Here is a 15,381-nt window from a genome sequence, read left to right as displayed (position 1 = left end):
CTTTCTCTCTGAATACCACTGAAACAGGAAGTTGTGCTGCTTGGTGTAGGGTCGATAATTTTGCCTGAAACTACAAAATGCTGTGAAAAGCTGCTTAGAAGAATTGGGGAATACAAGTGGGAAATTTTGGTCTACGAAGAGAACATAAGCCCCTTGAGGGCAGCCACTTCATTCTCATCTTTGCATGTGCAGCATCTGGCAGAGTAGTTAACACACAGTGGCTGCTTAATCAATGCCTCACTGATTTATCGACTGCCAAAAGTAAGGGATATTATCATACCCTAAGAAATGACAAATTTGAAAGATCCAAAGGAACTCAGGAAGATCTGTATGAACGGACACAGGGCAACATAAGCAGAATGAGCAGAGACAATGAGAACATTACGCTGCCATCACTAATCTTTAGCCCAGAGAGTAGATAATGAAACACACACAGGTTCACAGATTTAGAACTGGAAGGAAGCGGAGAGGGCATCTGGTCCAGCCCCTTCATGCTTATTTTTCAGTAGAGATTTGGGAGCTTATGGGTAGTACAATCTGTCAGATGGAATCTTTTAGTCAGTCAATTTTACTTAACTAGTTTTCTTGATTACAGAGGAAATTCAGTGGCAGTAGTAGGGAGAAATGGAGCATTAACAGAGATGTACAAAATCAAAAGTGTCAATAAAGTGTACTGAAAAGAAAATCTCCCCCCCAGACACCTATAAAGTCTCCTCTTCTGTACTGCTCTCTCTCCCATTGCTGGACAAATTTTGCTCCCTTTCCCCTCCAGGACTCCTTGGCTGTGTCCCTGTAAGCTTTGGTCCCTTTGTCTCACTTGCAGCTCTCTGCCCCCAGCTGCAGAAATATTGTCATGGGAATGGAGGGATGGGGTACCTCTCCATTCAAGGAAAGCTTAAGAACAGAAACAGAGTGCAATATCTTGGAAAGAGCACAGACGTGATTGTGGGACCTCAGTTGGCTCAATTCTAAAATGGGATAAATAATCAATAGCATATTCTGAGGATCAATGACTTTGAGATCTCTCATAAAGATCAAAGATAGCTTGAGGTAGGATGGTGGAGTGAATACAGCAGTGTATCTGAAGCCAGCAAGAACTAGGTTCAAAATCCTATCTTGGATATTACTAGCTATGTGACTCTGGTCAAGTCCTCAGACCACTCCTCTGTAAAGTGAGGGGGTTGGACTCTATGGCCTCCAAATGTCCATTCTAGTATGAAAGCAATGGGTCCTATGAGCCTTGAGAAACTTAACATGCTTATAGAAATCTGAGTTATTATCATGTAGCCAAAGTGATATGATGAGGAAGTGATATATTCTAAGTGAAGGGGAGGATCCTGACCAACGTCCAGTTAAAAACTACACCTGTGGGGCAGCTAGGAGGCACAGTGAGTATAGCGCAGGGCTCCAGAATCAGGAGGACCCGAGTTCAGTTCTGGCCTCAGACACTTAGCACCCACACCCACACACACACAAAAAAACTAGCTGTGTAACCTTGGGCAAGTTACTTAACCCCAATTGCCCTCCAAAAGGCAAAAAAAAAAGTTAAATCTGTGCCCCCCCCCCCAAAGGTCATGGGATCTCTGACCGAGAGTTTTATGGACATCTTGTCCAAACACTTTATATTATCAATGATGGAACTATGGATTGGAGAGGGAGAGATCATTCCAGGGTCAAACAGTTTTTTGAATCGTAGTCTTTCTGACTCCAAACTCAGATCTCTATTACCCTTATACAGATATTCACATATAAATTCTCCAAACAACATAAACTTATTTACAAGACAGGCCCAAACTCCCAGGCAGTTTCCAGTACTGGTCTCCATTTTCCCAATCTGGCCTACCATATCACTAAAAAATCATGTTTTAGACTTCGAAAATTAATAGTCTAAAGCATAGATATAAATGTCCAGCATCTTGAGGATTCCTGCTTTCTTGGAGTGGCCCAGAACAAGGCAGCGCTGATGTGACTTTGAGGCTTGAGGACATTCACATCATTCTTTCAAATCAACATCAAGGGAATTTCCAGTCATGTCTATTATTAGGCTAACTACAATTTCTTTTCCTGACACCCAAAACATAAGGCATGCTAAACTGTCCAGAAAAGGACACTACATTATAATAGAGATTTCATTTCTTTGGGGTTTAACTACGGGGAACCAGTCTTTGAATAACATCTGAGAATCAACCACCTTCCCCCCTGCAGTATAGACAAACAACTCTAAATGGACTTGTGTCCCAAGCATGTGATGGTCATGGCTCATGCCCCTTCAAAAGAAGTCACCAACATCCTCTTAGTCAAGAAGGCTCTGTGGTTCCAAGTGGTTTCATTCCTCCAGATGCTTAAGACCTCATTGTCAAGGTCAATGGCAAACAACAGCACCCTCTAATTTGCTTTTGCCTCCTGCTACATCTCTTTCGATTGTGAAACATTTTAAGCTGTGGCTGAAGAGCAAAGCAAAGGGCAGAATGAAAGTATGGCCACTCCCAGAGAGCCCAGTGTTCAGATCCCTACCTCTGGGGCACGAGAGGTCATTCAGAAAGGGACCATGGTATCCCCATGGAGCTGAGCTGATGCTGCCCCTCACGCCACCCCACCTTCCCTGTGCCTGGAATCCTCTCACTCCCACCTCTGCCTCCCGGCTTCCTTTAAGATTCATCTCCAATGCAGCACTCCTTCTACCCACCCCACCCCCAGACAGCAGGGCCTTCCCCTCCCCCCCAGGGTTACCTGCCAGTGACTGTGTTATCTATCCTGTGTGCACACATCCTCCATCTCCCCAGTTGGAATGTCAGCTTCCTGAGGGAAGTGACTGTTCTGTTTTATTCTTTGTATCCTGAGTGCTTAGCACTCGGCATATGGGAAGGCACACAAGAAATGGTGCTGAATGAATGACTCCAGCCTCTAGAAAGTGGACCTATACTTAAATGACTGAAGGTGATGCTGGCTTAGAAAGCAGGCCAGGTAGAAAAAGACAGAAATCAGTAGCATGCAGCTGGAATTCTTTGGGCCGCCTAAGGCCGTCCTATCACTTTAAGAAACAACACTGGAACATTCCCCAGCACTGGGAAAGTGGGAGAAGAGCAAAGAAATGTGTGTTTGGGGGAACAGCCCTTCCCAGTTGGGGTTCCCTCGACCTCTACCCCCTGGACCATTTTGCCAGCCTTCAAGGAGCTTCTCCTTACTTTGGGAAATGGGTGAGGATGAGTGTCCGCTTCTCCAGGGGCAGCTTGTCTTTCTCCTGCCGGGCTTGCTCAAGAAGCTGCCGTCTCATCACAGTGAAGACAGATCGAAGCAGCGTTCTCCCGAATACCTGGGTGGTCTCATACCGAGGGAGGCTGTCACAGAACTGGGGCACGTGACAGTAACACAGCCACCTGAAGCAACAAGAGAAAACAATAAGCTACCTCCCAATTAACCCCGCAGTGCTCTGACACAGCCAACTATGGTTACCCCAAGAAAATGGGGGAAAAAAATTCATACTATATTTGTCATAACATTAAGAATTAAAACATCAGTCAAAATAGCAAAGTTACAATTAACCACTGATGACTGATGGGTGATCACCGTTAGCCTCATGCACCGGGATTACAGAAGAGCTAGGATAGAGTGCTGACCCTGGAGTCAGGAGGACCTGAGTTCAAATCCAGCCTCAGACACTTAGTAGCTGTGTGATCCTGGGCAAGTCACCTAACTGTTGGCCTCAATATCCTCACATATAAAATGAATTGGAAAAGGAAATGGTAAATCATTCCAGTATCTCTACTCAGAAAATCCCAAATGGGGTCACAAAGAGTCAGCTATAACTCATCAACACCAAACAGAAGTTTTTACAGTATGATTTAGCAAGTAGGGTCCAAGGGCCTCCGGGATGAGAAATTAGACAGGAAAAAAATGAGATCCTTACTTCTGTTGACCTTTGGCTTTGAATTGTACACTCTCTCTTTTCCTTACACAAACTAGACATTTCCTTTAAGTTTAAACCTTGAAGATTGGGGGTTGAGAGAGACCTTCCACACCACCCATTCCAACACCCTCATTTTACTAAAGAGGAAACTGAAGTTCTACAAGGTCAACAACGTAGTTCTGCTGTGGAGGCAGGATCTGAACCCAGGTGCTATGATTCCAAATCCCGAAATCTTTCCACTGCACCAGGATGAATGTTTCCTGATGATGAAAGCCTGGCCTATGGGCCTCCGAGAGTCCTTGTGAGTCTTTGAAGGAAAGCCAAAAAAGCTGATCATACCATCCCATCTCCAAACAGTACAGGGAGATGAGAACTGCCAGGCTTGGGGACCTACATACCTGGGTTCTGGGTTCAAGTCCAGTTGCTGACACATAGAGGATGGGGCTAATCATTCTTATGACTGTGATCATTATCCTTCTCTCCCTCTCTTATTTACTCATCCTTCACATCATTTACTCTCCAGCCTCTGTGCTACCTCCTTCTCTTTATTCCCCCTCCTCTGAATTTTTTAGCCTAATTAAACACAGGTTTTCATTGGTACTTTCTCATCTGCCTAAAACCATCTTCACTTTTGAAATGCACCAAGCTAAAATCCAGTTCCAATCTCTCCACCACTCTTCTCTTCTCCATCACTGAGAAGTCCTTTCTTGAAAGGGGCCTCAGGGCTACGTTGTCAAGACACAGCACAAAAAATGTTGTGCTACAGAGAGATCAGGAGGAAACAGAACAATGATGACAAAGTTAAGACAAATTGCATTTGCCACGTGCTGCAGAAAGAAATGCATTGTCACTGGACCCAGCAACAATGGGTATTGGTGCATGAGCGGCTTCCCTTTTTGACTGTCTCCAATTAATCTCGTATAGATCTAGTCTGTACATAGCTGCTTGCACCACCTTGTTCTTCAGACTCTGACTGGGGGCAGGGATTGCTTTTTTTTCCTTTCATCTGTATTCCTAACATTTAGCACAGAGTAGGTGCTTAATAAAAGTTTGTAGACTGACTGACTACTGGAAAGCCTGTATAATACTGTGGATAGAATGCTGGGTGTGCTGCAAAAAGAATGAGTTGTCTTGCCTCTGACATTTGAGTTGTATGACCTTGAACAAGTCGCCTAACCTCACTATGCTCCTGTTTTCTCATTTGCAAAATGGATCCAGCAACACCTGCAGTAGAAGGAATACCTCGTAGGATTGCTGTGAGACTCAATGAGGTGATATATGTATTATATGAACATCATTGATCATTTTGAGAAGGAAATGGGACCCAACTACCTCCAAACCGACTGCATAAGAAATGTTAACCATTCAAGGAGCAGAGCAATAACCTTGAAGTTCAGTGGCCAATCGTCTGTAGCTAATAATATCCTAAAGGCCGGTTCAAAGGACTCTTGGTCAGAAAAGAATCATGTAAAAACACTGTTGAGTTTTCTAGAAACTGAAAGCTTAACAAAAATTTGGGCCTAAGGAGAAGCTGTCTATAAAGAAGGTTCTGTGTATCTGTCTCTCCTCTGAAGACTGATGCTCTTCCTGCCAAAGATGACAGTTCATTAATATTACCATTAAAAACATCATAAAGAGATTTAGTAGGCCATGCAGTATGCCTGGAAGGGGATAAGGAGGAAGGATAGCACTGGCTGGTTAATGTCCGATTTCTAAACATCTCACATTCCACACACTTCACTGGGGAATCCTTTTATAGACACTAAGTTGTGTTTTTACTTCTCAAATAAATCTGATTTTATAAATCTGCACTATTCCTAGTAGATAAGAGCTGCCGACTGAGTCACTGACTTCTGTATTTGATGCAAATGGTCAATGTTTGCAGGGAGAGGAAAAAAGGAAGTGGGTTGGTTTACATATGATTTCAATTACAGAAATAAGCAAATAGAAAGGCTGCCTTCCAGGCTTGGCTGTCATGTGGGAGGAGGCACTTTTATTTCAAACTCCATTAAAAGGAAGTAAGATAATATCTCATCTCATCTCAAGCCTGGAACATAGGCCACATTTCAACGTCATTCTTTTTCGTTTGCTCACCTATCTATGAATGAACTTAAAATGCCATGATCTGTGCTTCTCTGGGTTGTCTTGCATTTCCATTTTTTAAATCTTGTTATTCTTCACACATTTTGACTGAATACAGAATGTTATATCTTGAAGGAACCTTAAAGATTCTTAAAGGATTCACTGAGACCAAGGGGGAGGGGGGGAGGGGGGGGAACCTGCAGCCTCGAGGCCACATATGGCCCCTCTAGGTCCTCAAGTGAAGCCCTTTGACTGAATCCACAATTCACAGAAGAAATTCCCTTAGTAAAAGGATTTGTTCTTTAAATTTGGACTCAGGTGGTCTCACCCAAGGACCCAGAAGGCCACATGTGGCCTTGAGGCCACAGATTCCCCACCCCTAACTATCTCAACCCCCTTGTTTTACAGATGAGGAAATCTGGCTGGAACTAGAGTTCCATTTAACAGGAGATTAGATGGTTTGCTTGGGGTAAGTATCCAGTTTAGAGTCAGCAGCATCCAAAGGGTCCCATGAATGTTCTGCAGGTGGTCATCTGCCACTATGAATTTCTTATCAGTAACTGGCCAGCACTCAAGGAACTGGGGCTCTCTCTCATCCCAAACTGATTTGTTCCCTGTTCTGGACAATTACATGGATTCCTAGTTCATCTTGTGGTACTCTCTCAACCAAATTCTGACACCCACAGAAATGCTCTCAATGAATAAAAGTAGTGACCTAAAGAACATGATGCCAACATACAAGAAACCTATTGATCAAATTCAATTTTTTAAGCCAGAGACAGAAAACAGAAAGAAGAGGCTGTGGATTATAGAATTAGATTTTTTCAGATAAGAAAACTGAGGCCCAGAGAGAGAGGTTAAGTGACTTGCCCAGTGCCACATGTGCTCGAGCTAAGATATAAACGAGTCTTCCCCACTCCAAGTCGAGTCAGACCTCAATCCACTATGCCACCTACCTAGGTCAAGCCTTCACTAGTAATTTCTGAATTGAAAAGATTTTCACTTCTCACCTTTTTCTTCCCCTTAGAGGTTTTCTTCCTATATCCATATATCATGATTGCACCCAAGTAACAAAATGTAAGAGGTTTCCTTACATAGCCGTTTTTCCCTCTTTGTCCTTGTTCATTGCTCTGCCATTGAATCACCTGAAAAATCCTTTATCTTCTTTGTGGTTTCTGCTACATCATTTCTATGCTCAACATGTTCCAGATAAGAAACTGTAGAACTGCAGGGAACATATGATTTCATCACTCTGAGGTTTTCCCCAAGGAGGTTTTCCTCCTCTTACAGAGAGTAGCCTACCCATCTCTGCTTATCCTATGTATTTCTTGAACACATCCTCCTTTAAATTTGCAATGGAGGGCTGACCCAATGTGCGGGCCTCACAGCCTTATGACATGACAAGGAGACCAATGGGCCATGCTGGTTGGCCGGCCATGCTCTCCCCACATAGTGTGACCATATTGTTTTTTCCAACAAATGTTTGATGACTCCCTTTACACAGTTTCTGTAATTCCTTGGGCACAACAGGTCAGCCTGTTCTTGCCCACTGTGGACCTTGACCTCTCCACTGCCTTGTAGGTAATTGCCAACTTCAACTCTTGGACATTTTAATCATGACAAATTGCTGGAGGAAAATTAATGCTAACAACAGAGGACTGAAAGCCAAGAGAACTCTGATCAACACGATGATCAACCATAATTCCAGAGCACCCAGGATAAAGCATGCTACCACCTCCTGACAAAGGAGCAATGAGATCTACTTCTTTTTGCATACGGCTAATGAAGGAATCTGTTTTGTTCAACAAGGCATATTCATTACAAGGGTTTCCTTCTTTTTCGTGTGTGTGTATGTGACAGAGATGAAAGAATTTTGTTCTTTGAAAAAATTGAAATTTTGAATTTAATTTAAATCATATTTTCTTAAATGGGTTTTTGCTTTTGTGGATGAGATCAGGGCTGGACATTTCACTAAAACATCATGATAAAGCCTAAGTACACATTACAAAAAGGTACTCAAGGCTGAGGACATACATCTATCTCTGTGATATGCATCATGGTGTGGCTGTCACAGCTAATTACATTTGCACCAGGGAAATTTGGACTCAAACAATTGCTGGGCCTCGAAATTTCCATGCTAATCTTCCCTCTTGTGGTCTTTCTTCTTTGAGACTGAGTGTTCTATTACCTGTATTCTCTTATGGGAGCCAAATCTGAGCAGGAGTCAACAGTGTGATGTGACAGCCCAAAAGGAGATGCCTTTGTCTTTGGCTGTGGTGAGAGAGACAGAGTCCAGGAACAAGGACTGCTCTGCAGTCCCCAGCTTGGATCTCATCATCCGTGTAATGCGGGATCTATCATCAGTGCTGCGTACAAGGAAGGGCATAGACACACTGGAGAGTGCCCACAGGAAAGCAGCCACAATGGCCAGGGCCTCAAGCAATTTTAGGATTATAAGAAGTCAGGATGTTTATCTAGAGAAGAAAAGTCCTGTAGTTTGGTGGAAAGAGTCCTGGCTCTAGGATCAAAGGCCCAAGCCAAGCACCACCTAGGATCTTGAGCATTTAAATCACTTGTCTGACCTTGAGGGAGCTAGTCTAGATGGGTCCTTCTAACCCTGGATTTACAATCACCAGGGCATACTTCTGAAGCAGGTGGTAAATAAGAACTTAGGAGACATACCATAACAGTTTTGCAGTATTTGAAGGAGTATTTGCATAGAAGGGTTTTTCCATGGCCCTAGAGAAGAGGACTTACCGGGAGCCCATGAACATTTTTTTCTTTTAAGCATTTTGATAACAGTATTTCAATACAATTTGTTTCCTTGCAATGCTACATGTTTTATTTTATGCATTTAGACAGATTATTCTCAAAAGGGATCTGCAGGTATAGGTGATCCATAGGGATCAGCTGCCACTATGGCCCATGACCCAAAAAAGAGTAAGAACTGATCCCCTAGAAAAAAGAGCTAGAAAAGAAACAATCAAGAAAAGTGAAAAAACAAAAAAAACTAGAAGAAATGGATGGAAATTGCCAAGAGGCAAATTATATAGCTCAATATAAAGATAATATTAATCTAATAATCACAGTGGCCCCAAAGGGGAGTGGAACTGTGTTAGGAGATAGCGCATGCATCTTCTTTCACTGGAGGTCTTTATGCGAAGTCTGGAAGAGCCCTTGTCTGATCTATCACAGAGGTAGTGTGGATGATGGCATGGGCAGGGCCGGGTGGGCCATTGAAGTCCCCTCAAAATGGCAGATTCTTCGATAGCTACAGGTTCCTTTTTTACTGTACCCGATTGATTTAAGAACACATCTGGCTGGCTTCTCTTGAATTTCATTCAGCAGGTTTTCTTTGCTTGCAATGTGCTGTATTGGTTCTGGTTATCTGCCTGCTAGCTCAGGGGTGGGGCAAGGAAGGGGGTAGTGGTGGCCAGAAAACTCATCTACTGCAGTACTACATGCAGTATTTTCTAATAAGATGATTTCAAAACTTGGATATGATTTTCTTAGCTTTCCATTTTCACATTCTGGCTCAGAATGCCTTCCTGGCAGCCAACTTCCAGCCCACCATGAGATCGATCGGTGAGAGTTTTTTTGGCTTTCTTTTGGTGACTATTTAATGTCACGCACTGAACTTTCACAAATATCCAAGCCTGGCACCTCCCATTTAAATCTCCTTCTTCTTGCTGGAGCAGCTTTGCTATTTGTGTCCCATGAGGAGAGCTAATCCATGCATGGCCACCTAAAGCCCTGCTGACAAGCTCACCATCATCCCCTTTGGGGCTGAAAACAGAATCTGCATCCGGATGGCTTTCTTATCACCATATTTATTGCTATCAATAACAGCAATACTAATTTTAAAGCCATTCTTTGTTAATGTCTGAAAAGAAACTCAGGCAGAAAAGATGATAAAAGAGAGTTTGAGCTTGTCTAGGAATTTATCCTTTAAAGAGCTATGAACTTTCAAGTTTAATGGGTTCTGCTACTCATATTTCCTACAGATGCCAAAGGCTAGGTGAGGTTTCGCTTAAGAAACTACAGGGACTTCATTTTAATCTGCTTGTCTTAAACTACAGCATTTTTCCTCGATCATTTTATGGAAGAATATTGCTAAACAGATGTGTTATTTAAATGATATGCATCAAACTAATGTTCCAGCATGGTATGATGGGAAGGCTGCCATTCACCAGCGATATTACCTTGGACACACCCTCTGATCTCTTTGGACCCTTGAGCTCCTTACCTCTAATAGTGAAAACAGAATCTGTCTGACCTACCCCATAGGGCTGTGGGGATCAAATGAAAGCACCCTAAAACAGAAGTTTTTGTTACTCTTTCCTCTCTGGGTATTTTAATAATAACAAACAAGCAAGAAAGGACTTCTTGCAGCTCTGATGTAAGATCTTCAAAGCTCGGCCAATGAGGTCAAATGTCATGCAGTAAAGTACTCACTAGCCAATAATCACATTTAGTCAAAGGGCACTTCCATTACAGGCCTCAACACAGCCTGAAGGTGAGCCTTCCTTCTCAGAGGCAATGGTCCTACAGCAAGCCAGAAGAACTTTGAGGATAAGCATCATGATGGCCCATGTCTCCTGCCTAAGAACCAGCTTAGCAAGTATAGATACTCCTGTCATGAGGCTGGTCAGGAGGAAGGGTTTTTTTTTTTTTTAAATCACGACCTTCAAAGGCAGCTAAGTGGCATCATGGCTAGAGGGCTGAACCTGAAGGCAAGAAGTGAGTTCAAATCCTGTCTCAGAAATTTACTGGCTTTGTGTGTCTGGACAAGTAACTTCACCTCTCTACTATCTAATTTCTCCATCTATAAAATGGGGATAATTACAGTGTCTACTCTTACAGGGTCATGGTAAGGAGCAGACAAGGTAACAGATATAAAGCACTATGCAAATAAATGTTAGCTATTCTTAAAGCCAATGAACAAGGTAGTGGAGGGGCTCTAATCTGTTCATGAGAGGGAATTCTCTCAATGACAAAATAACAGGTCTTTGAAACACTGAAGTTCAATTAAAAACTGCAGTCAATGAGGACCCTAAAATGCCCCCACAAATAGGTGGTACTATGGTGTAGTGGAGAGAGAGAGATGGCCTCAAAGCCAGGAAGATCTGGGCTCCTATCCCCTCTGCCATATACTGGCTATGTGACCTTAGGCAAGTCCAATCTCTCAATGCCCCAGGCTACTCTCCAAGACTAAACTGCAGAGAAAGGACCAATTCCCCCTCCCTATGCCAAATAGAAGACTAAATAGTTAAATTTTCAGAACAAAAGAGATCTGTGATCTACACTATCTACTCTGAGCTGTCCCAATCATAAAAGAAGCCTCCATTCACTACATATATGTATAAACACACACATATGTGTGAACATACACACTTATATACAGAGAATATATATGTGTATTTCACATATATGTGAAATATATGTAATCACTTCTATATCACATATATATGTGATATATGTGTGTATTTCATCTGAGTGTTATTTTTCATTAATAATCCAAGGAGTCATGATTTCAGCAGTCTAGCTATAATTTCTACCAACATATGTCACACCCTATTGTGCAAGGGTCATGGAGAGTTGATGGATACACACACAGTCTAGTGGAGGACCATCAGCTCGCCTGGTTCCCTAAGACCTTCTCCAGCACGGCCATGGAGAGGCCAGTCACTTCCATGCCCCAGTGATGGCACATGATCCAATTACCTGGTGTAGTTCACCTTGTATCCTGCGACATCATCATTTGGTGATCGCAATCTTCGCTGAGATGGTGTCTCCAGATGCCAATAGTTGATGCGATTTAGGAACATCTTGGCCAGCTCAACTATTGTCTGTCTCTCTTTGGAGGGTAGGTGACTAAACTTGTAATGTACAAAATTATTCACACCCTTAAAAGAAGGAGGAAAGACACTGGTTAAGGTCATTGCACCGTGATCAAACACATTCAGCAAGCATTTATTATCCCCATGCTAGGAATGCCAAGATAAAATTAAATCATCCCTGTCCTCAAGAAACCTCGATTCTGCCAAGGGCCACAATATGTACATAACGAAATGAACACAAGGAAAACACAAACTAATTTCAAGAAATAGACTGGGACGGGAGGGAATTCGTGCTCCTCCAGTAAGGCCTCAGAATGGACTCAAGAAATGTGAAGGTGGAACCAAAAAAACTTGGGGACTGACTGGAGACAGGAAATGAGAGAGAAGGAAGGGTCAAAGGTGCCTTTCAGGCTGGGAAACCAAGTGACTGGACAGATGGGGACATTCTCATGTTTAACTGTTCAACTAGGAAAATGTTGGAAAAAGATTGTTGGGCAGAAGACCCAAAGCCTTCTGAAAACAAGTGTCATCTCTAATTCACTTCTGGAAAGAATGAGATGCAGAGAAGGAAACTCATCCAAGAGGGTAATGAGTGCAACATGGAAGAAGACAGGAACCAGGGCCCAGAATTCGGGCCCCAGTCTTGCCCTAAGAAGTGAAATGTTGCTGAGACAACAAAACCACAAGCTTGAAGTGTCAAAACACTTCTCTTTGAAATGTTTCCGCTTTAAAATTAATGAGTGACAAGGCGATTATTCTGGAGCTGTTTGTTAGCAGAGCGGTGCTTGAATAAAAACACCCTAAAGGATCAGAGAGTTTGCTTTCTTTCTATCTGCCATTAAAAAATGTAATAATCACAGCATTGCTGAAAAGGATATCTAATGAAATAAATCATCAGTGCGTCAACCACTTGGCTTGCACATTTTGTCCAAACGTCTGAATTTCTAAATGTTCAAAGTTCCCTACTCCTGAGCACTCACTCCAGGAGAAGTGTGCTTTTGTGCTAGGGAGAAGGATCCAAAAAGGAAATAAAAGCCAGGCACTGTCCCTGCAAAGAGCTGCCATTCTGTGAGAAGGGACAGTGGGCTGCAGTAGGAAGAGGAGAGGTAGGGGAACTGAGGCATCTGTTGGATGGGAACCTACTACCTTCCAAAGCAGCCCATTGCATTTTTAGGTAGATCTAAGGATTAGAAAGTTTCTTCCTTATAATAAGACTCAGTTTTCCCTCTTGGATCAGAAATCAGAGAGATCAGGAAAATGGAGGAGGATCTCGTATGACCTTGGACAAGTCACTTAACATCTTCGGCCCTCTGTAAAATGAGATGAGATGCCCCTAAGGTGCCCATCAGCTTTAAACCCTATGGTCCTGCAGATGAGCTAGAACATGTAAACAGGCAAAAACACACAATAATTTAAAGAGAAAGGAGAGAGCCCTAATAACTTAGCTTACCAAAACCCAGCTCTTTTCCATTTTAACTTTTTAGCCTTCAAAATAAATTGTGGCTAGGCCTATTTTTAACATTAAAACTCATGCAAGGCGGGGGGGGGGGGGTGGCTAAGTGTTCCAGTGAATAGGGCACCAGCCCCGGAGTCAGGAGGACCTGAGTTCAAATTGGGCCTCAGACACTTAACACTTTCTAGCCATGTGACCTTGGGCAAGTCACTTAACCCCATTTTGCCCTGCCTTTCCCCCTCTAAAAAAAGCAAAACATAAAATTAAAAAAAATAAAAAATAAACTCATACAAGGTTTCTTATCCAAATAAACCACGGAGAAAATGGATACTGAAGGAGGCAGTGTGCAATAGTACAAAGAATATTCATTTGAAACTCCAAGGACCTGGGTGCAAATCACATCTTGTCACAAATGATCTTGCCCAGATAACCCTGGCCAAATTCCTTTTCCCCTCCAGGCCTCAGCCTCCTTAGGCATAAAAAGGGGTGGTTGGGCCAGATGCCCTCAAAGGCCTCTTTCAGCTTGAAATCTACAATCCTCAGCTCCAGAAGTTGATAATAGGAAATTTGGGGTTTTTTTCCTTAATTCAAATGTGACCAAATATAGCTGTTCTTTCTATTTTCCTGGTTCTAACAAATGAAACTGCTGTGAAGCTATAATGACCAGAGAAATGAGAAGAAACCTCCCCTGCTTCTCTGGAGAAGCGGAGGATCATGGGAACACTGCATAGAATAGTAGTCATTTTCACATAATTCCGTTGTTTAGTTTTGTTTAAATTCTCTTCCTCCTTTTATTTTTCATTTTAAGAAGGGATGGGTGAGAGGATGGTTACAGCAGCAAGCACAGGTGATGTTAAAACAAAAGCTATCAACAGAAATTCATTTTTATAAACACACCAAAAGTAACAGGTAAAAGGACTGCACAGAAACCGTGAAATGTCACGTGTCTTCTAATTAGAATCCAGCTAAGAAGGCTGGGAGAAGCTCATCTTGCTCGTCTCTCTCAGCACTAACGAGCTAGGAGGCAAGAACCGCTTACGGCACCCAGCCCGACATTCTACAAGCTGCAGCGCGTTCCAGAAGCCATGGCCGATCCCATGAGCCAGAGCGGATCTCCATGTCACTTTCAAGGTTCTCAGTCTCCAGCCCGGCTTGACTGGTAATGCTTCTTACTGAAACTAATGGATTCCATTGCTTCAAAGGGCTTTTTCAGTAAGTGCCAAAGTAAAGGATGAAGCCTGAATGGTCAAGTATCAGCACCCAGAAAGGCGCATTTAATCCCTTCCTTAGTGTTGACACATTCCATTCCATTGCTCCCAGCTCAGATGTGCATATTCATTTTAAAAGTGAACATTGCATAGTCAGTGGCTGAAAAAAAAAAACAAAAGCCAGGTTCTTTCCCAAGCTAGGACCTGAGGGGGCAGGATTTGGCTAGGCTGGCTTCCAAGATCCTCCTAAAAAAAATGAATAGGACTCAGGCAGAAAATGGAGAGGACCAGAATGAGGCCAAGATGGAGGAGAGGCTAGAGGAGGGCTAGGTCACCCAGAAAGGGAGAGAAAGTGTTTCTCAACCATAAGAGAATATTTATCACTCTGCTGCACTTGAAATAATTTAGTAAGAAGTTAATCAACAATACTGGCAGCAAATGACTTTTATCTTAATAGTATTCTTTTTTTCTAATTACATGTAAAGACAGTTTTCAACATTTATTTTTGTAAGATTTTGAGTTCAGGGGCCTCTAGGTGGTGCAGTGAGCAGAGTGCTGGCCCTGGAGTCAGGAGGACCTGAGTTCGGATCTGACCTCAAGACACTTAACACACACAAACCAAAAAACTAGCCGTGTGACCTTGGGCAAGTTACTTAAACCCAATTGCCCTCCAAAAAGCAAAAAAAAAAAAAAATAGATTTTGAGTTCAAAATTTTTTTCTCCCTCTCCTACCTCTTCCCTTCCCCAAGAAGGCAAGCAATCTTATGTGGACTATACATGAGCAATCATATTAAACATATTTCCATATTAGTCATGCTAACAAGCATTTATTAAGCACCTACTATCTGCCAGGTACTGTGGTAAATAGTGCAGACCCAAAGCAATATTTTA

General features: G+C 42.7%; 1 protein-coding gene across 1 annotated transcript in view; it reads right to left on the bottom strand.

The window, feature by feature from the left end:
• Positions 1-15,381, bottom strand: part of KAT2B (lysine acetyltransferase 2B) — a 113,935-nt gene that overhangs the window by 44,568 nt on the left and 53,986 nt on the right. The window contains exons 5-6 of the mRNA XM_069088464.1: positions 11,714-11,895; positions 3,186-3,377 (exon numbers count right to left, since the gene is read on the bottom strand). Coding sequence (XP_068944565.1) covers positions 3,186-3,377; positions 11,714-11,895 — 374 coding nt within the window. The remainder of the gene's footprint in view (positions 1-3,185; positions 3,378-11,713; positions 11,896-15,381) is intronic.

Source organism: Petaurus breviceps, unplaced genomic scaffold (assembly GCF_028583685.1).
Source record: "Petaurus breviceps papuanus isolate PSGF00001 unplaced genomic scaffold, PetGlider_PUasm1.0 185, whole genome shotgun sequence".
In the NCBI taxonomy this organism is placed as follows: Eukaryota; Metazoa; Chordata; class Mammalia; order Diprotodontia; family Petauridae; genus Petaurus; species Petaurus breviceps.
Note: the sequence above shows the minus strand (reverse complement) of the source record. Positions and strands in the feature narration are given on the sequence as shown.